At 41.2% G+C, this 27766-nt stretch overlaps 1 protein-coding gene across 5 annotated transcripts in view; it reads left to right on the forward strand.

The window, feature by feature from the left end:
- Positions 1–27766, forward strand: part of LOC131134938 (uncharacterized) — a 64256-nt gene that overhangs the window by 6770 nt on the left and 29720 nt on the right. For 4 of the 5 annotated variants that reach the window (XM_058080659.1, XM_058080657.1, XM_058080660.1 and 1 more), the window contains 4 exons: positions 6581–6696; positions 6885–7035; positions 7141–7187; positions 20710–20878. In XM_058080659.1, the coding sequence (XP_057936642.1) occupies positions 6581–6696; positions 6885–7035; positions 7141–7175 (302 nt within the window). In that variant the 3' untranslated portion in view covers positions 7176–7187; positions 20710–20878. Of the gene's footprint in view, positions 1–6580; positions 6697–6884; positions 7036–7140; positions 7919–20709; positions 20879–27766 lie in introns of those variants that run through there. The other variant, XM_058080658.1, reaches the window with a different exon arrangement.

Genomic DNA, 27766 nt, shown 5'->3' on the forward strand with positions numbered 1-27766 from the left:
ATGGTTAAATGAATCAGTATATAAAATGTACTGTAAGGCATTCAGAAGACACATCCAAAGACGCTGTATTCTACACCAGTACTAGGTGTCAGTAATGTTACTGCAGGAAGTACTGTACAGAACAGTGTAAATAAAGAACAAAATCAAGGATGCTCACATGGGTGAGTCTTACTTTTTGCTATTATGCCTACTAATTTGTGCAATAGGCGTGCAAATGTGACTGTAGGGGTGTTATCTCATGTTTAGAGGGCTCTAATAATGTTAAAAACATATTTAGAACGTTTTCTATGCTCTAACTGCCAAACTATTTCTTTTATAAATAAAGAATCCTACTTTGTGGAAATTAACTCACGCTAGCATCCTGTTAGCTTGCTACACATATACAAAGAGAAAGCGAAAGTCAGCGCCGTCACGCCCTCTATGATGTCATCAGCGGTTGACTCCTTAGTTCTTTGCTATACTGACACGGTTGCACCACAGTCTCAAAAACAGATCTAGATTTGGAATCACTGCTCTGTATGAATAATAAATGCATTTAAATTAGATAAATATGTTGCAAATTTAAGTACACAGCGTCTTGGTAAAGGATGGTCATCAAGTCAAAGCAGGATGGAGGTAAATGAGCGTTCCTCTCGCTGCCATCATCTCCCCCCTTCTTCTTCTTCTTGCACTCCACTTCCCCCCGCCGCTCTCCTTGTGTGGTCCGAGTCATTCCCAAACAATCGGCGTCAATCCAGGGAGCGAGGGGCCTTCAGTGCAGCGCTGCCAGAGAGCAGAGCACCGTTGTGTGACGTGAGCACAGCGCACAAGTTAAGAGAGCGCCATGCCTTTAATGGCGCTTTATTGTCTTCTTCAATCTGCTTGTTTGTGCAGCCTTTGACCTCAGCAGCAGGAAAATCCATCAGATCAGCATTAATGTGCCATCAAATAACACTTCATAAGAATCAAGATCAACTCCAGAAAACAAGTTTCTACGGGTAACAAACTTTTCTCCAAATATTTCATTTGTGAGCACTTCTTGTCACGAGCTGTTACACTGAAGAGACAATAGCCACCACAGGAAGTACTGTACAGAACAGGAAGTAAAAAAGAGAAACAACGATGAACTCTCCCTATGCTAATACGTGTTAGTCTATATTACATATGTCATATTTACTCTCTAATATAATGGGTAATAGGGGTCTAAAGGTGACTATAGGGATGTTATGTCATGTCTAGTATTGTACACTGCGTCAGTAATGTTACTGTAATGTCGGGTGAGACACACAAGCACCAGCCTTCATGGCAGGTTTGAATGCTCTCACAACAGGCACAGTCATCCCTAACACGGGCTACTGTTGCGGCTGTAACCTATGCCAAGCTAAAACTCAACTCTGAACCCCGTCACTTCCTGTCTGCCCCACACTCAGCGTCTTCCACATTCACAGCAACACACACGAGAACAAGACTTATATATATTTTATTTTCTCTTATTATGTCTTACTATATTGGGTAATAGCAGTGTAAAGGCAACTACAGGGGGGTTATTTCATGTCTGGAGGGCTCTAATAATGTTAAAAAACATATTTACAAGGTTGTATACAGGTTTTCTATACGCTAACTACAAAAATATTCCCTTTATAAATGTAATGTTGTGGTATTTAAACCTGTTTAAGACCTTATAAAAATACAGATTAGAGCCCTCTAGGCATTATCCAATATAGTAGACATTGTAAGAGAAAATAAGACGCACAAAACCTGTTCACATTTACACTCCTATGATCCAATATAGTAGACGTAATAAATGAAGAAAAAAGATACAAAACCTGTATGGACAATATTGATATGCTTTTCAACATTAGAGCTCTCTAAATATTAAATAACACCCCTATAGTCACATTTACACTCCTATGATCCAATATAGTAGACGTAATAAAAGAAAAAAACAGATACAAAACCTGTATGGACAATATCGATATGCTTTTCAACATTAGAGCTCTTTAAATATTAAATAACACCCCTATAGTCACATTTACACTCCTATGATCCAATATAGTAGACATAATAAAAGAAAAAAACAGATACAAAACCTGTATGGACAATATCGATATGCTTTTCAACATTAGAGCTCTCTAAATATTAAATAACACCCCTATAGTCACCTTTACACTCCTATTACCCAACACATAATAACCCCCCCCCCCCCCCCCAACACACACACATCCCTGACTAGTGGTCCCTGACTGGGGGGGATTAGCCCGCTTGGTGAGCTCCGATGCTGGAATGCGGACATCTTGGCAGCGCTGCGGCTAAATTGCTGCAATCATCCATGACTCCAGTTGGGCCGTTTACCTGCCTCCATCCATCACGTCCATGCGGAGGCAGCAGGCGCATTTAAGCTTTTGTGGACCCGACCCCTGCTGTAAAACGCGCTTCCCCGGGGCGGGGTTGGGGGGACCAAGCTGGACCCCGGCCATCCCGGTTCCACGCAGGCTAATCACCAGCCCCCAGCAGCCATTAGCGAGTTTGTTCATACGCTCGTCTAACACCACATCCGCTACCCAAACACCCCCCCACCCCCTCGCCCCCACCCTCCAGTCTACAGGGTGAACTTGTAGAGAAGAAGCGGGTCACTTGGTCTGTTACGGCCATTACTGTAATTATACTTGTCATTGTTAATTGTTGTGTGTCGGGGGCTAATGAGGTGGCGCCTGGGTGAGGCTGCAAGGAGGGCGGGAGCCAAGGAGGGAGGAGCAAGGAGGCGCTGGAGTGCAGGATTGAATTGTCAGTGCAGGTTATGATTAGGAGGCGCGGAGGCAGCCATGTGAGAAATGAATTTCATGCCTGTTGATTCCCTAATTTCTCCTGGAATGTCGGGAGAGAGATCAGCGAGGATCTGTGCGCTCGGACGGGAGAAATAATGAGGGAAGATAAACATCGGAGGATAAAGTCAATGATATTTTTGTGTATTTAAAATTAATATAGGAGTGATTTTAGTCAGGCACTGGATACAAATCCAAATATAGTAGCGTTGGAGGGAGTGGCCGCGGTAGTTATTTTTTGCCTACCTGTTGTTTTGAGGGGGCGGCACGACGGTCGAGTGGTTAGCGCGCAGACCTCACAGCTAGGAGACCAGGGTTCAATTCCACCCTCGGCCATCCCTCTGTGTGGAGTTTGCATGTTCCTGTGCATGCGTGGGTTTTCTCCGGGTACTCCGGTTTCCTCCCACATTCCAAAAACATGCTAGGTTAATTGGCGACTCCAAATTGTCCATAGGTATGAACGTGAGTGTGAATGGTTGTTTGTCTATACTATAGTATGTGCCCTGTGATTGGCTGGCGATCAGTCCAGGGTGTACCCCGCCTCTCGCCCAAAGACAGCTGGGATAGGTTCCAGCACGCCCGCGACCCTCTTGAGGAAAAGCGGTAGAAAATGAATGAATGTTGTTTTGAGGGTAGTGTTGTGTTTACTGACCCTTTGCCCATTTCCACAGTGTGTCAATAAGATGCCCTATAAAGGAAGCTAAGCTCCGCCCACAATGTTTCCCCGAGCTGCTGCGGTCTCGGACGTGGACTCAAGTCTGGCTTTGAGCTCAAATGTTGCTTGCCGCTTATAGCCTCAGCCGCAGTGAGAGTTTATTTATCTCCCATTAATGAGGCGTGTAATGATGAGTAATAAGGTGATTTATTGTCATAGTGGGACTGCAGGAAGAGGTTCTGGTCAAATATTCAGACAATTCCAGTGTTGGGGCTCACTTATGTCAAATACATGACTTGCTAGTGTGCGTATAAGAAGGTGTCGCGGCAAGACAGTTTTGTCTCCCCGCTGGGGGACATTGCATCATGGAAAACCAAACAACATTCCGCCTGCAAAGACCTTGCGTCACGTTTTCAGCAGACGTTTTTTTTCCCCTCCAACCAACTCCGGTGAATGACTGCCGCGCCTCCTGTGTGTCTGCACAGGTGTTGCTCACAATGAGGGTGTTTGTGTCCCTCCTGTTGGGTCTCTTCATGACGGACTATTATTGCAGTTTTTCTGGGCGCTGCCGGTCCAAACCCTCCACATAGTGATGTCATCACATTTCCTGTATGCCAACAATCCAAGATTTGATGAATCCAGGCCCTCGCAGGTGTTTTGGGTGCGATTACGATGGAGTATTAGGGACACATTGAGGAAAAAAAAACGAATCTGTCGTAATGAGTCGTAGTATTATGGGAATAAAGTAGTACATTTCTGACAAGGAGGTCGGAATATTACAAGAATAAAGTCAAAGATATGTTTTTGTTGTTAAATTTAGGAGAGAAAAGTAACTTGACAAGAGGGTTGCATGAGCGCGCAGGCCTCACAGCTTAGAGATCTGAGTTCGATTCCACCCTCGGCCATCTCTGTGTGGAGTTTGCATGTTCTCCCCGTGCATGCGTGGGTTTTCCCCGGGTACTCCGGTTTCCTCCCACATTCCAAAAACATGCTAGGTTCATTGGCGACTCCAAATTGTCCATTTGCCTTTAGACATGAGTAAATTAGTTAAAAAATGAGTAAAAATGCTAACATGCTAACAGTTAGCATGGCAACATCTAGCAAAAAAGCAACAAGTCCCCAAAGTGTTACAGCAGTCCCATAGTGTCCCTACATCATGCCATGCCATTTGCCTATAGACATGAGTATATTAGCTAAAATGCTAACATGCTAACGGCTATCATGCTAGCAAGGTCATAAACAGGTTTTGTATGTCTCATTTTCTTCTATTATGTTTACTGTATTGGTAACAAGAGTGCAAAGGTGACTGTAGGGGTGTTATTTCATGTCTAAAACCCGTATTTACAAGGTCAAAAACAGGTTTTGTCTTATATGTTGTACTTTTATTATGTCAAATATTTTGGGTACATCTCTGTGTGGAGTTTGCGTGTTCTCCCCGTGCATGCGTGGGTTTTCTCCGGGTACTCCGGTTTCCTCCCACATTCCAAAAACATGCTAGGTTAATTGGCCACTCCAAATTGTCCATAGGTATGAATGTGAGTGTGAATGGTTTGTGGTTTGTCTATATGTGCCCTGTGTTTGGCTGGCCACCAGTCCAGGGTGTACCCCGCCTCTCGCCTGAAAACAGCTGGGATAGGCTCCAGCACCCCCGCGACCTGAGGATGAGAGGTAGAAAATGAATGAATGAATGAATGAATATTATGACAATACTTTTTTTCTTGTAAATTTGCAACTTCCCATAAATTTACGAGGAAAAAAGTCAGAATATTATGATAATAAAGTCTGCATTGAAAACTTCATTTATTTAATTATTAATTTAATTTCATTTATTTTATTATATTATTTATTTTATTAGATTATTTCAATTAAAAAAAGGAATTAAATTCACCACTTTTTCTTGTGAACGAAGTTATTCACATGAATTTATAAAAAATGTTTTTTTCTCTGAACTTCATCAAAAATTGTCATAAATTCACGACTTTATTCTCGATATCTCCGATTTTTTTTTCCCAATGTGGCCTACTACTCCATGCAGACAAAAGTCCAGCTTTTCCAGTCTGGGACAGAGCGAGACAAAGTCTTCGATGTATTGGGTGTAAATGTTAGGGAGCGACGACAATATCGTGCTCGTGTGACACGCGGCTCTTCTTGTGTTGAAGACGAAGCATCTTGTTGCGTTCACTGACTGATTTTATTCAGCGCCGTGTTCTTTTCCTGTTCAATGCACCCACTCAATGCTTGAGCCCCTCACATGTGTCACCATAATGGCAAAAAAGAAAAAGCACTTTTTCAACTTTCTCTTCTCTGCGCCAACAAAAGCATCGACACAGAAGGAGACGTGGAGCGAGGGTGAATGCGGGAACGTCCTTCCCGCCCCTCGACGACCTCCGCTGGGCTATTGTCGCCCGGCCGCGACCTCCCCGTCTTCCGGCCGAGGCTGAAGCGCTTCCCGAAGGCCGCAAACAGGATTAGCGGCACCCGGGGTCTGCGGTCATTCTCTGTGGATTTGCGGGCGATACTGCAGCCCGGCTGGACTATGGTGCTTTAATTACCCTCGCCACCAGGGGTCCTCGGAGCGGCTCTGTGGGCAGCAAGCTGTGAGTGTGGAAAAGCTTCTGCTTTACATGAGAATAATCCACTGAAGACGCCACCTGGGTCAGCTTGGACTAAACACCAACAACCTTTCTGACCCTTCTGGAGCTTTGGCACCATATTAACATATTCCATTTTAATGAACATATTTCATTAAATTAGATGAATAGAGGGAGGTTCCAAATTGTCCATAGGTATGAATGTGAGTGTGAATGGTTGTTTGTCTATATGTGCGCTGTGATTGGCTGGCCCGAAGACAGCTGGGATAGGCTCCAGCGCCCCCGCGACCCTCGTGAGGAAAAGCGGTAGAAAATGAATGAATGAGTGAGGTTCCACCGGCTTGTGAAGTTAGCACATTAATTGCTTATCTTCTGAGTGTTTTTTTTACAATAATTAACAAGAGCTACACTTATTTTATTGGGTTATTTTTCAGCAACATGATACACTCCATTGTAGCGTTTATTGTGTTGGCCAACTGTCGCCAACTTTATTAACACAACAACAATAACACTGTTTTGGGGTTTTTTTTTAGTCTCCTTTGGAGTCCAGACCCGCCGCACCTGCCAACGTTTGATAATGAAGGAGGGAAAGGTTCTCATTCTGACAGCCAGCACTGACGTCAGCGACGCTGAAGGCCCAGCTGGACGCGTAATTCCCATTTATGCAGACCTTCTGCAACAATAGCTCTCCTAAGTGCTTCCTCGTTACATTTCACGTATTAAACGCAGCCTGGGGCCGAGCCAGGCAACGAGGGCCAGCTTTCAACATCTGGACCCAGCTTTGTGACGCTGTTTGTGAGTCAGTGTGTGTGTGTGTGTGTGTGTGTGTGCGTCCAGGGAGGAGGTGCACGGGCACACACAAAGGTAGGCCTGTGTGACGACCTGTGGAAAATTCCCGGTCAGCGCCGTGCCAAGACGCCTGCCCCGGCGTGGCGGGGATCCAGGAGGAACGTGAGAGGATGCAGACCTGATGGGAGGAGCAAATCATGTAAGGGGGTGTGGCCTAGAAAGCCATCTTTGATAAGATGACAGTTGACTGTTTTTGCTGGTCTGTACATCATCATTAATCCCGTTTGTTTTTGTCCTCCCGCAGCTGGCGTCCCGTGTCCAAACGTGCTGCTGCGGTGACCAGGATGGAAGGTGAGTGCGGAAAAGAGGCCGCTCTTGGAAGGTCGGAGGAAAAATAATCCGCCTTCTAGCAAACGGTTCCACTAATAGCGGCTGTCAAACAGTTCACATGTTTCACTGGAAAAAGTCAGGAGAAATACGCCACTCGGGCAAAAGTATTGGGTCGCATTCCAACCTACAGGAAGTGGAAAGATGTGGAGTTGCTCTCTGTTCTTCTTCAAGGCGTTCTTCCATAGCAATTGGCCTTCAATGTTGCAAAGAATATCAGAATGATTTAGTGTCCTATGTGGAATTGTGTGGTCTGATATGTATAGTATCGCATCCAAAACGCATGCATTGCACTGTATCATATCATATCAATGATATCATACATTATTGCATAGTATTGCATAGTATCATATAGAATCATATCATACACTGCATTGAATAGTATACAAGGGCATTGAATCACATCATATAAAATCCTATGGATTGTGTTAGAATCATATGGTTTGGTATCATGGTGCATCATATTTCACATAATCATGTATCTTATCACAATAATATTGTGTCATAATTATAGGTTATCACATGGTTTGTCTGGTATCAGGCCAGGTATCATGCCCCCAAGTGTCAGTATCAGCCCGAGACCGAAGGGCCTGATACCAGACAAACCATGTGATGATGTTATTATCACATACTATTTAATCATGAGCTTATTATCACGTACTATTTCATCAAAAGACCATTTTGTTTCCAGAAAATGTTCATTTTATTACATGTATTATATGTAAACAGTGTAAACACAATAATTGCAAAAATATTTCAACAATAATATTTTATCAACAGTCTTATTAATCAATGTCTGACAATTAAAGTTCCATTAATCAAGTTTGGTTTTTTTGGTGACTGGAGAAGCACTAGGCACTAAGCACTCGTGTGCTGTTCTCTGATTGGTTGTTTCACGGGCACGATACCAGAGCAGCGCGCTCTGAGTGGACAGCTACGGGGGCTGATACTGGACATGGTTAAACTCTATATTTTATCAGTATCACTGCCCTGGGCTTTGACACAGTATCATTTGGGCCTTTTCCCGTATCATTCACGGGCGGTTTCTAGGGTACAGGGCCAATTGATACTGTAGTATGTGATAAGAAATGGTATAGTATCGCATCCAAACGCATGCATTGCGATACTTGATTAATGGAACTTTAATTGTCAGACATTGATAAGATAAGACTGTTGATAAAATATTATTGTTGAAATATTTTTGCAATTATTGTGTTTACACTGTTTAGATATAAACCTTTGGTCTCGGGCTGATACTGGCACAAACCATGTGATAACCTATAATTATTGTATTGCATAGTATCATATACAATCGTATGACACACTGCATTGAATAATATAAAAGGGCATTGAATCACATCATATAGAATCCTATGGATTGTGTTAGAAACATATGGTTTGGTATCATGGTGCATCATATTTCACATAATCATGTATCGTATCACAATAATATTGTGTCATAATGTATTGTATCGCATTGAATCATATGTTATTGTTTGATACCTGGTCTTGTATCGTGTATGCATGGTCTGGTATCGTACAGAATCCTACCATGGTATCATTTGGTGTGGTAGGGTATCGACCTTAAAGACTTTTCCTTAAACCTCCTAAAAGTCTGTGCAAACTTTGGTACTGCCCTCGGGCTGTTCACCTGCTTCTTTGGAGGGGGGGGGGGGGGGGGGGGGGGGTGAAGCAAGCGTGACCTTAGTTCCAGCAATGATGCCAAAATATCTCAACCCAGCTGCATCCCGTTTAGGACGCCGGCATGAGCATGAGTCGCTACGACAACAGCTTAGCTTTTACATGCCAAGTTCACATGCGACTGTCATTTATATGCTAACGTTCATTATCAGCATGACGCACTGCAGTTTTCCACACGCTAAATCATCAAACTTAGCATTTTTCCCCCCCAAAATGATAGATAGATACTTGATTGATCCTTTGCAGGAAATTCCTTTGCTACAGCAGCCACACATACGCACACACACGTTCTATGAATAGGAAAAATAAAAAATAAATAAAATGAACTCCGCCTCCATGGGCATATTATGAGTCTCTAAATATTCAAATTCAAAAAAGAAATATTAGTCAACTATAATAAATTGATTATTAATCAATTCATATAATAATATTATAGAATTAATAAAATCACAAAAGAATACAAATGACATTCAAATAATAATTTTTAACAATAATAATTAAAATAATAAAGCTAATAAATTGAATTAAAATAGCCTACTAAAGGATACATGGATACTGTCAAAGGGTCCACTGGGGCTACCGAGTGTCCCACCAGGAGCTGGACCCCTTTGCATCTGGTCCTTGTTTAGCCCCCCCTCTGGCCCCCACCCCCCTTTAGAGCGTAACAATCATGCGCTCCAGTCTTCCTGCAGGCCGACAGAGCGGCGCTGAGGCAAAGTGCGACTCCTTTGCTGTGCGGCTGGAGTGTGCGTGAAAAGAGGAAGCACATGCACAAATACATAAATAAACTACACACGCACACACACACACACACACACGAACACATACACGGCCATTCCTGCAGCACCTGCACTCACTTAATATTTTGCTTTGAAAAAAAAAGCCTGTCGTGTTTGTTCACTGAAGGAAACAAGTTTGGTTTTAATTAGAGCGCTGGCCAAGTGCTGAGGTAACTGCTTTTTACATTTCATTTGCTTTTTTGGACCCACAATCTTTAAAAGTGGCCTGAGCATAAAAAAAAAACCCCAAAACACTCATCTGGACATGCTGCATATGGACGTAAGGAGGGCCAGTGTGTCATTAGTGATGATTCAATCTAGTGCCGCTTTAGCTGTTTGCATCAGAACACGTTATATTTCTCCCCCCCTCTTCCACCTGTAACCCAGCTGTAGCCGAGCACACCCAACCCACCCCCACGATCCTGATGACAGTCTGTGGCCGGGAGGCTCCTTCATTAAAAACACTCCTAATGTCAGGCTATGTAACACTAAGAACTCATAGCTGGCCTCTACTAATCATTATAGTTTTTATCTACTTCAGCTGTCAACACGTTTTGTATCTGATTGTATAGAATGGTATCGTATCCTAAACCATACAAATGTGTCACAGGCTTCGCTACACCTTAACTCACCGTCAGTCAGCTACAGACGTGGGAGCAGTAAGTTTAGCCATGTTGGTTTTCTTCAGGGAATAGTGGGCTAACCTAGCATAACCTTGATGTTAGCACTTTAGCTCCTTAATTTGATGTTCTTGTATGTGATATATTGTGTCTTATTACGTTAGACAAGTACAGAGTTACAGCAGTGTACCTTGTCACCGTAAAACACAGAAACAGTTTGCCATTGCTAGCATCCTAAATGTTAGCACTTTAGCTTATTAATGTTATGTTTTTGTATGAGATATATAGTGTTTATTACGTTAGACAAGTACAGAGTTACAGCAGTGTACCCTGTCACTGTAAAACCTGTGTTTTGCAAGCAAGCAGTTTGCCACTGCTAGCATACTAAATGTTAGCACTTTAGCTCCTTAATGTTATGTTTTTGTATGTGCTACATGGCTTCTTTTATGTTGGACAAGTACACATTCCATCAGCATATCTCACCATTGGAAAACACAAAAGCATTTTACCACTGCTAGCATCCTAAATGTTAGCACTTTAGCTCCTTAATTTGATGTTTTTGTATGTGATATATGGTGTCTATTACGTTAGACAAGTACAGAGTTACAGCAGTGTACCTTGTCACTGTAAAACACAGAAGCAGTTTGCCACTGCTAGCATCCTAAATGTTAGCACCGTAGCTCCTTAATGTTATGTTTTTGTATGTGCTACATGGCTTCTTTTATGTTGGACAAGTACACATTACATCAGCATACCTCACCACGGGAAAACACAAAAGCATTTTGCCACTGCTAGCATCCTAAATGTTAGCACTTTAGCTCCTTAATTTGATGTTTTTGTATGTGATATATGGTGTCTATTACGTTAGACAAGTACAGAGTTACAGCAGTGTACCTTGTAAAACACAGAAGCAGTTTGCCACTGCTAGCATCCTAAATGTTAGCACCGTAGCTCCTTAATGTTATGTTTTTGTATGTGATATATGGTGTTTATTACATTAGACAAGTACAGAGTTACAGCAGTGTACCCTGTCACTGTAAAACCTGTGTTTTGCAAGCAAGCAGTTTGCCACTGCTAGCATACTAAATGTTAGCACTTTAGCTCCTTAATGTTATGTTTTTGTATGTGCTACATGGCTTCTTTTATGTTGGACAAGTACACATTCCATCAGCATATCTCACCATTGGAAAACACAAAAGCATTTTACCACTGCTAGCATCCTAAATGTTAGCACTTTAGCTCCTTAATTTGATGTTTTTGTATGTGATATATGGTGTCTATTACGTTAGACAAGTACAGAGTTACAGCAGTGTACCTTGTCACCGTAAAACACAGAAGCAGTTTGCCACTGCTAGCATCCTAAATGTTAGCACTTTAGCTTATTAATGTTATGTTTTTGTATGAGATATATGGTGTTTATTATGTTAGACAAGTACAGAGTTACAGCAGTGTACCTAGTCACTGTAAAAACTGTGTTTTGCAAGCAAGCAGTTTGCCACTGCTAGCATACTAAATGTTAGCACTTTAGCTCCTTAATGTTATGTTTTTGTATGTGCTACATGGCTTCTTTTATGTTTGACAAGTACACATTACATCAGCATACCTCACCACGGGAAAACACAAAAGCATTTTGCCACTGCTAGCATCCTAAATGTTAGCACTTTAGCTCCTTAATTTGATGTTTTTGTATGTGATATATGGTGTCTATTACGTTAGACAAGTACAGAGTTACAGCAGTGTACCTTGTCACCGTAAAACACAGAAGCAGTTTGCCACTGCTAGCATCCTAAATGTTAGCACCGTAGCTCCTTAATGTTATGTTTTTGTATGTGCTACATGGCTTCTTTTATGTTGGACAAGTACACATTACATCAGCATATCTCACCACGGGAAAACACAAAAGCATTTTGCCACTGCTAGCATCCTAAATGTTAGCACCGTAGCTCCTTAATGTTATGTTTTTGTATGTGATATATGGTGTTTATTACATTAGACAAGTACAGAGTTACAGCAGTGTACCTTGTCACTGTAAAACCTGTGTTTTGCAAGCAAGCAGTTTGCCACTGCTAGCATACTAAATGTTAGCACTTTAGCTCCTTAATGTTATGTTTTTGTATGTGCTACATGGCTTCTTTTATGTTGGACAAGTACACATTCCATCAGCATATCTCACCATTGGAAAACACAAAAGCATTTTACCACTGCTAGCATCCTAAATGTTAGCACTTTAGCTCCTTAATTTGATGTTTTTGTATGTGATATATGGTGTCTATTACGTTAGACAAGTACAGAGTTACAGCAGTGTACCTTGTCACCGTAAAACACAGAAGCAGTTTGCCACTGCTAGCATCCTAAATGTTAGCACTTTAGCTCCTTAATGTTATGTTTTTGTATGAGATATATGGTGTTTATTATGTTAGACAAGTACAGAGTTACAGCAGTGTACCTAGTCACTGTAAAAACTGTGTTTTGCAAGCAAGCAGTTTGCCACTGCTAGCATACTAAATGTTAGCACTTTAGCTCCTTAATGTTATGTTTTTGTATGTGCTACATGGCTTCTTTTATGTTGGACAAGTACACATTCCATCAGCATATCTCACCATTGGAAAACACAAAAGCATTTTACCACTGCTAGCATCCTAAATGTTAGCACTTTAGCTCCTTAATTTGATGTTTTTGTATGTGATATATGGTGTCTATTACGTTAGACAAGTACAGAGTTACAGCAGTGTACCTCGTCACTGTAAAACCTGTGTTTTGCAAGCAAGCAGTTTGCCACTGCTAGCATACTAAATGTTAGCACTTTAGCTCCTTAATGTTATGTTTTTGTATGTGATATATGGTGTTTATTACATTAGACAAGTACAGAGTTACAGCAGTGTACCTAGTCACTGTAAAACCTGTGTTTTGCAAGCAAGCAGTTTGCCACTGCTAGCATACTAAATGTTAGCACTTTAGCTCCTTAATGTTATGTTTTTGTATGTGCTACATGGCTTCTTTTATGTTTGACAAGTACACATTACATCAGCATACCTCACCACGGGAAAACACAAAAGCATTTTGCCACTGCTAGCATCCTAAATGTTAGCACTTTAGCTCCTTAATTTGATGTTTTTGTATGTGATATATGGTGTCTATTACGTTAGACAAGTACAGAGTTACAGCAGTGTACCTCGTCACTGTAAAACCTGTGTTTTGCAAGCAAGCAGTTTGCCACTGCTAGCATACTAAATGTTAGCACTTTAGCTCCTTAATGTTATGTTTTTGTATGTGCTACATGGCTTCTTTTATGTTGGACAAGTACACATTCCATCAGCATATCTCACCATTGGAAAACACAAAAGCATTTTACCACTGCTAGCATCCTAAATGTTAGCACTTTAGCTCCTTAATTTGATGTTTTTGTATGTGCTCCATGGCTTCTTTTATGTTGGACAAGTACACAGTTACATCAGCACACCTCACCACAAGAAAACACAGAAGCAGTTTGCCACTGCTAGCATCCTAAATGTTAGCACTTTAGCGGCTTAATGTTACATTGTTGTACGTGATATATGGCATCTATTATGTTGGATAAGTACACGGTTAAACGGAAACATTTGCCATTGGTAGCACCAGCAGCCTAAAATAACCAAACTGATCATAGCAATCACTGTTAGCATACAAACGGGATTCCTCCTCGTCTTTTCAGATCTGTTTTAAATCATTGCATGTTGGTGCTGATTCAGATTTTGTAATGTTTCCTCAAATTTTAAAGGTCCCGTATGATGCAAAAGTGACGTTTTAAAGATGCTGTAACAGCGTCATGTGTCCTCAGAGCCTGTTTATGAGAAAACGGGGTGAAAATCCATCATCTCCTTCACTTGTTTGCGTCACTTGTTTGTTCTCAAACGCTCGCTATGGAAGACCCATGAAGGAACCTATGTGGACATGATACCCACCTCTAGCTAGATAACCTGCCCTTTGCATACGTCCACCATTTTCTAAAAAAGGATCTCTTCAAAGGAAGCCGTCTGCAGCAGGCTGAGCTGTACCTTTAATCGTGTTGTTTTTCTTCAGCGAATCAGCTAGTCTAGCAAGATCACACTGGAGTGTAAAGGTGACTACAGGGGTGTTATTTCTTGTCTAGAGGTCTCTATTAATGTTAAAAATCACATTTAGAAGGCCATAGACAGGTTCATTATTCATAATATGTAATGTTTTCTCATATTATATCTACTATATTCTATAATAGGTGTGTAGAGGTGACTATGGGGGTGTTATTTAATGTCTAGAGGGCTCTATTAATGTTAAATAAACACATTTAGAAGGTCATAGACAGGTTTATTATTCAAAATATGTAATATTTTCTCATATATCTACTATATTGTGTAATAGGAGTGTTAAGGTTACTATGGGGGTGTTATTTCTTGTCTACGGGACTCTATTAATGTTAAAAAAACACATTTAGAAGGTCATAGACAGGTTTATTATTCAAAATATGTAATATCTTCTCATATTATATCTACTATATTGTGTAATAGGAGTGTTAAGGTGACTATGGGGGTGTTATTTCTTGTCTACGGGTCTCTATTAATTTTAAAAAACACATTTAGAAGGTCATAGACAGGTTTATTATTCAAAATATGTAATATTTTCTCATATTATATCTACTATATTGTGTAATAGGAGTGTTAAGGTGACTATGGGGGTGTTATTGCTTGTATAGGGGTCTCTATTAATGTTAAAAACACATTTAGAAAGTCATAGACAGGTTTATTATTCAAAATATGTAATATATTCTCATATTATATCTACTATATTGCATAATAGGAGTGTAAAGGCGACTATGGGGGTGTTATTTAATGTCTAGAGGGCTCTATTAATGTTAAATAAACACATTTAGAAGGTCATAAACAGGTTTTTGATGCTCTAGAACGATGAAAATATTACAATTGTAAATAAAGAGTCCTACTTGATGGAAATTCCCTTATCATGGTTGGTTCTAGAATCGATTAACCGCCATCAACGATGTCAGAAGCGGATAAAGGGCACAAAAGTGCTCCTTGGAGCCACGCATGCTGTCGGAGACAGACAGTTAGCATTAAAGCTACCCCAACAAAACAAAAACAGTGTGTTCCCAGTTGGGTTTAACTTAAGGTAAGGTCAGGTTGTACTCTAAGGGTCCTTTGATGTTTTTAGGGACGAAATAGAGCTGTTTTTGTTGCCTTCAGAGAAGAGAAACCATGTTGCTCATTTAGAGTCCAGGATGTACGCAGACTGGATGCAAAGACAATTGAGTTATGTCCTCAGCCCAGATTGGTTTGGACCTTCAAAGGACGGACGGCCTGAGTGAACTTGAAGATAGAAAAGGACGCCTGATTGCTCCAGGCGACTTCCTGCTCCTCGTATGCTGATGAAAACCAGAGATGGGAGGCGAGGCTGCCGATGTTCCCCGAACGCAACGGGGTCAGAGGTCCTCTGAGCTCCGGGAGCGTAATTGTGCTCAGGTGTACGACCCAAAAAAGAGACGTATGAAAAGATGACAAAGTGGTCTCCCAAGAACATTTGGCTACAATGTCCAAAATGACATCATTGGAGGCTCCAGCCATCTTTTTTTTCTGAATGATTTACACAAACACCCAGCGTGCAAGTGAAGAAATATGGAGTCAAATGAAGACGTGGCGTTTTCTCAGGACAATGTGACATCATTGTGGTGTCGCAACAGCGTCCAATTTGTTTCTTCACTTTCTCAAGATAAAAACATCTCCGGACAACGCTGCATGGATGTTCGCAGCAGGTGTTGGCACCACGTTTTGGCCATTTCCCGTCACGTTACATAGAAGGCACACACGGCCGTCCCGGGACGCGGGGAACTCTAAACATCAGGATGGACGGCTGGGTGGCCTAAGCTTAGGGGGTGGCCCGCCTTGACAGTGCACAGTACAGTGTTCCGCCAACATGGCCGCCCCGTCTCACCGCTCCTCCTCTTTGCCCCTCCCACACCCGGGACACAGAAGGTGAGCTGGACGCCGGCCCACATAAACTCCAGCTCAGGTTGTGGCGGCGAGGACAGGCGTGTCTTTGTCCGGACAGGAGCTGGCTGTGTTTTCACGTGTGTCGTATCTCTGGTTGTTTGGAAGCAGTGCATCATGGGATGAAGTGAGAATTCATTCATTCATTCATTCATTTTCTACCGCTTTTTCCTCACGAGGGTCGCGGGGGTGCTGGAGCCTATCCCAGCTGTCTTTGGGCGAGAGGCGGGGTACACCCTGGACTGGTGAAGTGAGAATTATGAGAAGAAAAATAGTTGAAATTTAGTTTAGTTAAAATTGAGTTGAGTTTAAACTGAAAATAAATAGCCATAATTTTACCAATAAAAAAGTAATAAACTTGCAATATTATGAGAAAAATAATTTAAATATTAAATAAAAATATATGTGAAAAAATTTGTTAAACAAAGAAAACTTAATAAAGTTCGAGTAATATTAGGTTGGACAAAAAGTTATAATATTATGATAATAAAGTCGTAACAGTACGAAAATACATTTATGAAGATTATTGAGGAGGGGAGTGTGGAAAAAAAATGGAAATGAAAGAAAGAAAAAGAAATGGAAAAAAAGACGCGTTGCATAATAAAAGGAAACAAACACAAGTCTACAAATTAGCTAAATAACAGCAGAAAGTGAAAACCAAAAGGAAGCTATATCACAAAGAGGGGATGCAGTTTTTTTTCTCACAATACAGTATACAGTATATAACGTCTTAGCATGCTTCACAAAAATATCCAAGTGACATTTGTGACAGGATTTGCGCATGTTATGCTCTTATTGTGCTATGTGAGTGTGTCAAGAATGCCTTCTGTGGCAAGCTACTAGATGGAAAGCTAAAGGCGTAATAATAATATGCTAACATTCATTTCAGAGTCGACGTACCCTGACCACAACAACAATGGCGGTGTCCTTCATGAGTGTGAATCAATATTTATTTGTTATCCTACTTGTCGTCAAGATATGTTGTGATATGAGGATAAAAATGCTCAAAAAAATACAAGAAAATAGTGTTAGCCACTAAAATGCATCTCAAGCAGTAGTTGGCTAGCTTGTGGCGGTTGTTAGCCATGTTTTTCTGTTTGACCTGGTGCACTACTTTTTGGCTAATTCTGTTCCAAAAACAATATGGTCTCATCTTTTTATCGCTGATTGGTTTTTGTAAAACTAGCTGCTAGCTTTTGGTGTTCAACGAGAAGTCACGCTAGCGTCATCCAAGTATTTGTGGGTAAATGCTAACTACTAGCCTGCATTCTTTTTTTTTGTTATTACTGCACAACTGGCATTGGAATTGCTGTAGAGATATAGATATTATGATATATTATATTTTATATGTTTTCCACTTTCTGACCTGGAGTGATACCACAGTTAATTCTCAGTTCCGTTTTCAAGTTCAGTTTTTTTAAGGCAGGCTAATTCTGCCATCAGTTGGGTGTCCTGGCGGTGCACTCCTAATGAAAATAAATCATCAGCTTTATACATACACCCGGAAACATTCCCTCCGCACCAAAGAGGTGTTTGGATGCGTTAGCGGCGACCCAAAATAGTCCAGTGCTTTTCCAAGGGGCTCTACGGGGCGTTGCGGGGAATTCTGTTTATGAGGTGCACTCAAGTAGCGCCTGTCGGGGGCTGATTCAAGGGCAGGGGTCAGGCCTTGCGAGTATATATCAGGTTCTCAGTTTGTTGCTTTTAGCAGCTGTTATTACATTTAAGAGACCGAGCTGCCCCCGATCAGGCCGGGGTGGGGGTGGTGGTGGTGGTGGTAGGGGGGTTTACTCTCGTAGGGCCCTGAAAGAAGCCAAAATTTGGACTTTGGGGATGGCGCCGTGCACTGTGGCACGGCCCAGGCGGGGGTACCGTGTTAAAGCTGCCTCCAGGATGAGCCAGGTGAGGCCGGCTAGGTGGTCCGGCCGTGTTTACCCGCTTACGACTGCGTGCACGGTCTTGTTGCAACACACAAGCGGCCTTCATGAAGCTGCTGCCGCTAAATATGTATATTCCAAATATTTCCTTCAACTCATAAAATATCTTTAAAGAATACAGTAGTAACATCAAACATTTTTAAATATCAAATTATTTAAATGAATGACAAATTAGGTGCTAAATAATTGATTAAAAAATAGTATAAAATGTTTTGTATTAGTTACAAATGAAATACAAAATAAAAAAATTAATCAAATTAATTAAAATGTGTAATTAAAATTAGTTACAAATTTAATAAAAAAATATGTATTTTAGAACATAAAATATATTTTGGGAAAGGGTATCATTTCAATGAATTATAAATTTAATATATAATTATTAATTTTAAATAATATAAAATATATTTTAGATATATTTAAATAACTGTAATGAACTACAAGTTAAATGCTAAATAATATATTTGAGAAAAATATATATAAAATATATTTTACACTATAAAATAGCTCTAATTTGTTACTAAATAAATGCTAAATATTTTTTTATAAAATAGTAATAGAATGTCTATTTTAAATACACAAAAAAGTATTTAGAAATAGCACAAGATATGTTTTATAATATCAAATCAGTTTGATTTTAGTATTTTTTGCATGTAATTAATTCTAAATAAAAGCAAAAGTATTTATTTAAGAAATCATTATAAAATTATAGAATCAAAACACATATTTTAATTAGCTACAATTTGAATACAACTTAAATTATTTACAAGATATTTATATGAAACATATTTATGATACCAATTAATCCATTTAAATTACATGCAAAATAATGGATTTAAAAGAATAATAGTATAAAATGTGTTTATAATATAAAATAGTTAAATAAACACAAACTAATGACATCTGAAATATTTTTTTCATAATTCATCCAACGGTGCGTATTGACGTGGGAATATTTTGAGAATATTTAAAGAAAATTATGCAAAAAAAGAAATGCCTGTTTGATATTTTGTATAATGTATACTGTATTCCTTACTATAATATACGTAATCAATATTAGAAATCATAATCATCATATGATTTAATTTGAAGTGGGAATATTTTGAGAATATTTAAAGAAAATTGTGCAAAAAAATAAATGCCCGTTTGATATTTTGTATAATGTATACTGTATTCCTTACTATAATATACGTAATCAATATTAGAAATCGTAATCATCATATGATTTAATTTGAATAAATAATTAATAATTTATGAAAGAAAAGGTTTCATTCACAGTTTTTGATATGGTGGTGATCAACATGGTATCAGCTCCATGTGGTCTTCTAGCGGTATCACTTCATAAGCGGCAAGCATGTATCGCTCCTCATTTAATCAAAGCGTCTTTTAATGGCGGCCACTAGAGTGGAGAGGGCAGCGCTTTGATCCGGGCCCGTTCTCCATGGCCCCGCTGGCCTCTGGTGGCCCTGCCGGTGTGACCCCCACCCCACGCAGCCCATGGGGACAGGCTTTTAAAGGGAGGTGGCTATCTCAGATGTCTTTAAAGCTAGCAGAGGGTCGCTGACATGACTTTTTGGATAGATGATTTGTGCCTCTGAAGTCCCTGACAACACCGCCCCCCCCGACACCCCCCGACACCCCCAAACCCTCCTGTCCCCTCCCTTTCCCTCCCGCTGTAAAGCTCAGCCAACTCCAAATGTCAATGATGTTAGTTTAGCCATTGTACACGGCTGGCCACGTCTCAATGGCTGACTTGTCCCCGGGCCAGCCCCCCCACAATGGCCTCCTTTCTCCCTGACACTTGTTCTCAGCATTTCCCTCCTCCAAGAAGAGAAGGCTCTCTCTCTCTCTCTCTCTCGCCCTCTCTCAAGGATCCCAGAGCCAAATTGGAAGCGAGAGAGCAGGAAGGTGGAGTGGGGCGGTGGGGCAGGGGGGGGGAGGTGGGGGGGTGGACCGTGACAGAGCAGTAAGCGCTTTTATAGGAAGAACTGTTACAGTCACGACGACCAGCGCTAAATCTGGCTTTCACGGGGCCCGCTAAGCTTGTTAGCGCGCTTAATCGGACAGGGGAAGAGTGTGTCGCCACGCACTTTGGAGGTCTTTGGAGACTGACAAAATGTGAACCGCCCCCCTAACCCCTACCCCACTCTCCATGAAGTTGGGGAATATACTTCCAATACTTCCATTAAACAGACATCATCATACAAAAAGATTAGTTACAGCCAGATAGCCAGCAAGCACCTTATGTTGATTTTAAGATGTGTAGCGAAGCCTGAGTTTTTTTTTCTTTTTCAGATTTTTCTCACATATGTTGTTCGTAAACAAGCTCAAGGGACACACATTAGAACGCTAGAGCGTCTTTGAAATGTCCCTTCTACAGAATAATGACGCAGGTGAATAATGTGTAATATTTACTTGACTTCCTGTGTGTGCTGCAGCGGAAACATCTGGAAGGCACATGGCTCGGGAGACAGATAGACGCATGGGTCAAAGGTCAGCAGGGCCCTTTAAGGAAGATTAAAGGAGAAGAGTGAAGAAGAACAGAGATGAGAAAGCGTCTTTAAAGTGAGAGTCATCACCATGGCAACAAAGCGAGAGTAGAGGAAGGTGAGTACTATTCATTGTTGCAGTGATACTAATATTGCATCATCTTACTATGTAATATCTGAGCGGCTTTGTTCCATGCTGTGCGCTTGCGGTTCTGCTGAGACACGCCGCTGTCCCCCTGCCCTACATTCCCTTCTTTCAGAGCCAGGTCAGAGGTCAGGGACTGTGTGACCCAGCCTGGGGCCGGGTGAAGGACCCCTCGCCCCCCCCCCACGCCTGGTTCCCCTGTTCCTCCCCATCTCTTTATTTTGTACACACCTGAGTCCCTTCTTGTGGGTGGGATCGTGTGACAGAGCGTGGAAAGAAAGCCGCCGTATCGGCTTTCCACTCGGGGTTGTTCACACGGATCAATACGTCATCGGCGGACGTTTCTATGAGTTCTTTGTGCTGCCGCCCGACGACGCCCACAGAGCAGGCAATGTTCCGATGGACAAAAGTCAGGCAATCATCCAACTTCAATTTGCCATTCGTATCCGCAACCTCATATAAGAGCACAAAATACATCTTTAACTACGATCCCACTCAACGCTTCTATCCAAGCGTCAGCTTTGCAACGATACAGCTCATCCTGCTTGTGTGGGATGGAGATAGGTGATATCACAGTGTGACATCACATGTGGCATTATAGCATGATGTCATAGCATGAGATCATACTATGATATCATAGCTTGATTCATAGGTGACATCATAGCAAGATATTATAAGTGATATCATAGTTGACATAGCGTGATATCATTGGCAACATCATAGGTTACAACACAGCTTGCCTCATAGGTGACATTATAGCATGATAGCATAGTGTGATATCGTAGGTGACGGCATAGTATGACATCATTGGTGACATCATAGTATGATATCATAATGTGATATTTTGTGATATCATGCTGTAACAGCATTGCTTGGTGTTATAGCATGATATCATAGGGTGATATCATAGGTGACGTGATAAAGTGATTTAGCATAACATACTGTAGCATGATATCATGGCTTGATATGGGTGATCTCATAGGTGACATCATAGCATGGCATACGTGACACGATAAAGTGATATCATAGCATATCGTAGGTGACATGACATCATAGCGTGACATCATTGGTGACATGATAAAGTGATATCATAGCATATCATGGCTTGACAGAAGTGATCTCATAGGTCACATGATAAAGTGATATCATAGCATGATATCAGCTTTTAGGTGATCTCATAGGTGACATAGCGTGATATCATTGGCGACATCATAGGTTACCACATAGCTTGCCTCATAGGTGACATTATAGCATGATATCGTGTGATATCATAGGTAACATCATTGCTTGATGTTAGAGCGTGATATCATAGCGTGACATCATAGGTGACATGATAAACTGATATAGCATAACATACTGTAGCATGATATCATGGCTTGATATAGGTGATGATAAAGTGATATCATGGCATGATATCATAGTGTGTATATGATATCAAAGCTTTAGGTGATCTCATAGGTGACATTGCATGATATCGTTGGTGACATCATAGGTTACAACATAGCTTGACTCATTGCTGACATTATAAGCATGATAACATAGTGTGATATCATTGCCTGATATCATTGTGTGACATGATAAAGTCATATAACATAACATGGCATGATATCATAGCTTGACATAGCGTGAGTTATAGGTAACGTCATAGCATGATGTCGTGTGATAAAGTTGTGTGATATCATTGGTGACATCATCACTTGACATTGTAGCATGATATCATAGGTGACATCACCGCATGACATAGTATGTATAGTATTCAACATTATAGATGTGATGCCACATTCATACTTCTTCAGACGTATGAAAACCCGTCCCTTCTTTGTCTGAGCGGCCATCTTGCATGACTGACGTCGCCGATGATAGAACAGATCAGCAAGCATCAAAGCATGGCCTGCAGGTCTTTTTTGTGCTTTTTCTTTGGCTTTTTGCTCTAGCACTTCTTCCAATAGAAGAATCAGCATCAGCTGTTAAGAGAAGAAGAAGAATATACACAGGAAGTTAGAGTCGACCTGCTTCACTTCTTTTTACACTTGCAAGTAAATGCTTGCAGTTATGCTCCAAAGCTATCATCTGGTCTCATTTGTGAGTTCTTTTTTTCACCCCTTCTGTGTTCACTTCCTGTTTGGAATCGCCCCCACCCCCAAACACACACACACACGCTGTTATTTTCAGCCTCCGGGGGCTACCTGTCACACTGGCCGCTCCGTTTGCGATCGCCGCAATGACTCCCAAATTCCACGGAGCGCAGGTCCTGACCCCCTCCCCCAAAAGCCACCGCATGCGCCTCCCGCTCTGCCATAAAGCGATGACCCCTGACCCCCACACCTGCGGACTCAGGTCGCAACAGAATGTGTAGCAGCTAGCTAGAGTGGATCTAGCGCATGTAGACATATTTTAGTCATACATCTCAGAGCAACAATAAGCTTTTAGGTATGCGCTTGCTTCAGTAGGATTTGTGTCCGAGTGGAGCGTCTGACTGGAGGTAATATTTCCAGAAGCACCTTTTCTTCCACTGGTGTGCAATCTATCAAAAACCTTTTTTTTTGCGCTGACTCGACAAAAGTGCTTTTAGTGGAAAAACAAAGTAGGTGACAGTGTAGGAATGATCAAGATAAAATACACTGCTAAAACTTGGAGAGATGTATCACTCTGGATTTTATTTATGTTACCAAATTTTTCTTTTGATTCTTGATTTATTTTCCTGTTTTAACAACGTCACAAGTATGTTTGACTTGCTCAAAAGCTCTAACACCAGTAAACAAACATCCAAATTCAGCCATTGTTTTATTTGTATCCACTGTTGGAGTTCCAAAGTGCCCGCTGCTGGCGCTCGGCCTCGCTCGGTCCACTCCTAATGAGGCAGACATTTTTGTTGGCCCGTGCCAGCGAGCCCCCGTGCCAAGGTGCCACTCTGGATCTGCCGCTGTCCGTCTGGATGCCCCACCTGTCCATCAGCGTTTGTTTGCCTTCCCCCGGGGACGCCGCCTTAACCGCCCGGCCGCTCGCCCTCGGGCCAAAGCACACAAGCCGTCTGCCCTCGCAGACACGGATCATCAAAATGTTATTCCAGACTCAACCTCAGCACAAGTGGAGTCCCCGCAGTTTGGCGCACGCTTGGACACGTCTCCATGACAATAAGAGCAGCAAAGAAAAATGGAAGGAAGGAAGTCTTAGCAAGTCTCAAAACTGGAGGGACATATGAGGAGTTGGTTCTTCTCCTCTTCTGGGAAGACTTTGGACTCTGTCTGTGGGAACCTTCATCCAGAATGATAGCCCAGAGCGCTAGCCATTGAGCAGAGGACAGAGAGAGCAATGTTCTGATCGGCACAGCATGCCATCATAGCATGATATCATACCAGGGTATAGGTGATTTCAGCGTGATATCATAGTTGACGGCATTGCATTATATCATAACACGATGATCATGGGGGATGTAGATGACATCTTAGTGTGATATAGCATGATATCATAGGTGATGTCATAGTATAATATCATAGCTTGGCATAGATGACATCATAGGGACATGGCAGCATGACATCATAGCATGATATCATAGGTGACATCATAGTTAACATCGTAATGTGGTATAATAAGTGATAGCATTGTGTGATATCATACATGATGTAGGTGGCATTAAAGGAGTATATATAGTAGTAGTACATAGGTACAAAAGTACATATGTGATGTCATTGCGTGATTTCACAAGTGACACCAGGTGACCTCATTGCATGATTTCACAAGTGATATCATAAGTGACATCAATGCGTGATATCAGCATCATATCATAGCACGAGGTTGATTACATCTTAGCGTCATATCTCAGGTGAGATCATCAGTAACATCATGATGTGATATCATCGGCGACAGCATTTCATGATATCATGGGATGATATGATAACATAGGTGATATCATAGGTGACATCAGTGCATCATATCATAGGATGATATCATCGCTTGATGTAGATGACATAGTGTCAATTCGCAGGTGATATCATCGGTAACATCATAATGTGATATCATCGGTGACAGCATTTCATGATATCATGGGATGATATAATAACATATGATAACATAGGTGATGTCATAGCATGATATCACAAGTGATATCATAGGTGACATCAGTGCATCATATCATAGGATGATATCATCGCTTGATGTAGATGACATAGCGTCATATCTCAGGTGATATCATCGGTAACATCATGATGTGATATCAGTATCATATCATAGCACGAGGTTGATTACATCTTAGCGTCATATCTCAGGTGAGATCATCAGTAACATCATGATGTGATATCATCGGCGACAGCATTTCATGATATCATGGGATGATATGATAACATAGGTGATATCATAGGTGACATCAGTGCATCATATCATAGGATGATATAATCGCTTGATGTAGATGGCATAGTGTCAATTCGCAGGTGATATCATCGGTAACATCATAATGTGATATCATCGGTGACAGCATTTCATGATATCATGGGATGATATGATAACAGGTGATGTCATAGCATGATATCACAAGTGATATCATAGGTGACATCAGTGCATCATATCATAGGATGATATCATCGCTTGATGTAGATGACATAGCGTCATATCTCAGGTGATATCATCGGTAACATCATGATGTGATATCATCAGTGACAGCATTTCATAATATCATGGGATATGATAACATATTATAACATAGGTGATGTCATAGCATGATATCACAAGTGACATCATAGGTGACATCAATGCATCATATCATAGGATGATATCTTAGCTTGATGTAGAAGACATAGCGTCATATCACAGGTGATATCATCGGTAACGTCATAATGTGATATCATAGGTAACAGTATTTTGAGATATCATATCATTACGTGATATCATTATGATATCACAGTGTGACATCATGGCATGATTTCACAGGGGATATCATACATCATTGCATGATATCATAGCTTCCATTGCGTCCAGCACAGTGTGGTTTCTCGCGGCAGCACCTGCAGGCAATCGTCACACTTGCCTTGGTTGGGAGCATATTCTCACACCCCCAAAAACTGTCTCATTCCACAGGCCTCTAGCTGGTCACCTCAAGCCCCCCCCCCACCCTCCTCCCAATCAGCTCCCTGCTCGCCTGTGTGTCACACCCGGCTGTAAGTCGGTGATTTTTAAGGCTGCTGAACATTGATGCAAAACATGCTGAGGATTGTTTTGAAACATCATGAGCGTCAAAGTCGGCTGTCAGACGAACACGGGTGTGATCGTATTGATTACGTGTGAGCGACAACCTAACGCACAAATCTGTTTTGAGTTTTTGGACTGTTTTTTGTTCCTGGTGGTCAGATGTTGGATCATTACAAGACGAGCCATGTGATGTGTTTGGGGGGGGGGGGCTGACAACTTTAGAAAACTCTATATAAAAGCGTTGATTATTAATATAACATAGATGAAAAGAGAGGGGTTGGGGTCTTGGGCGGGAAGCACCATGTAGAGCAGGGGTGGGCAAACTACGGCCCGGGGGCCACATGCGGCCCACCAAACGTTTGAATCCGGCCCGCCAGTTGCTTTTAAGTATTTCAACTTTTAACATACCAGCTGGCAACATGACTTTCAAGTCGGATGTCTTATTCAGTAAAAAAAAATCAAAAATAAATCGTAGTTTGATGTGGTCTGATGTTTAAAGTGCTCCTGAAAAAAAGGAAACAAGAACATATAGCTGATAGTATGACAATTAAAATTAGACAAATAATTCAAGGCGTAAAATTATTAAAATTATTAAAATTATTAAAAATTATTACAAAATTATTAAAATGTATTAAAAAATTATTAAGACTTATTAAAACTTATTAAAAATTATTTAAAAAATATTTAAAAAATATTAAAAATCATTACAATTATTAAAATTATAAGCGTAAAATCATGTGTGTTAAATGTATGTTCTGGCCCCCCGCACAATTTTGTTAACTCAATGCGGCCCATGAGTCAAAAAGTTTGCCCACCCCTGATGTAGAGGAAGGTCAGCGGAGACCCCTTTGCAACCTCTCCGTCACCCCCCTCGTCACGCCGCACCGTGACTGTATTCCTCCTGTCTTTGTTGGAAAACAGCTTTCAATTTCCTGGGTAGACGTCTTCAAAGAGAAAGGAGGGGAGGGGAGGGGAGGGGAGGAGACGGAGGAGAGGAGAGGCAGTGGGGGTCTCTTGGTTTGAGTGGAATAGCAGAGGAACAGCAGTGACAGCTGGGAGGCAGGAGAACACATCACAGAGTAATGGCTTGTCAGCGCCAACACACACACACACACACACACACACACACACACACACACACTTCCTTTACTTTCCACTTGTGTCCACACTCCATCGAACAACGTACATACATCCAAAAGTTGAATATTATATATAATATTTCTGGCCTCAATCAATCCTTTAAAATACAAATATAATGCATTCAGAAGACGCATTCAGAGTTGTGATGATATGTAGTTTTCTACACTGGTCACTAGGTGTCACTAATGTTGTGAGACAAAGAGGTACAGCGCAAAAAACCAGAAGGAACAAGCTGTGTGTGTGGATATTATGTCTTGTTTTCTTTGATTATGTCTACGATGTTGGGTAATAGGAGTGTTAAGGTGACTGTAGGGGTGTTATTTCATCTCTACAGGGCTCTAATAATGTTAAACAAATAGGTTTTCTATGCTGTATCTATGAAAATATTCTTTGTGTAAATAAGGAATACTGGAACTCACAGTTGGCTCAGAAGCCAATGAACCGTCAAACGGGACAAAAATTGGTCCTCAGGGTAAATAGTACAAGCATATAGGCAATTGTACTATTCCACACACATTGAACTGGAGGAGAAATTCATAA

The sequence above is a fragment of the Doryrhamphus excisus genome, chromosome 8 (assembly GCF_030265055.1).
Source record: "Doryrhamphus excisus isolate RoL2022-K1 chromosome 8, RoL_Dexc_1.0, whole genome shotgun sequence".
Lineage (NCBI taxonomy): Eukaryota > Metazoa > Chordata > Actinopteri > Syngnathiformes > Syngnathidae > Doryrhamphus > Doryrhamphus excisus.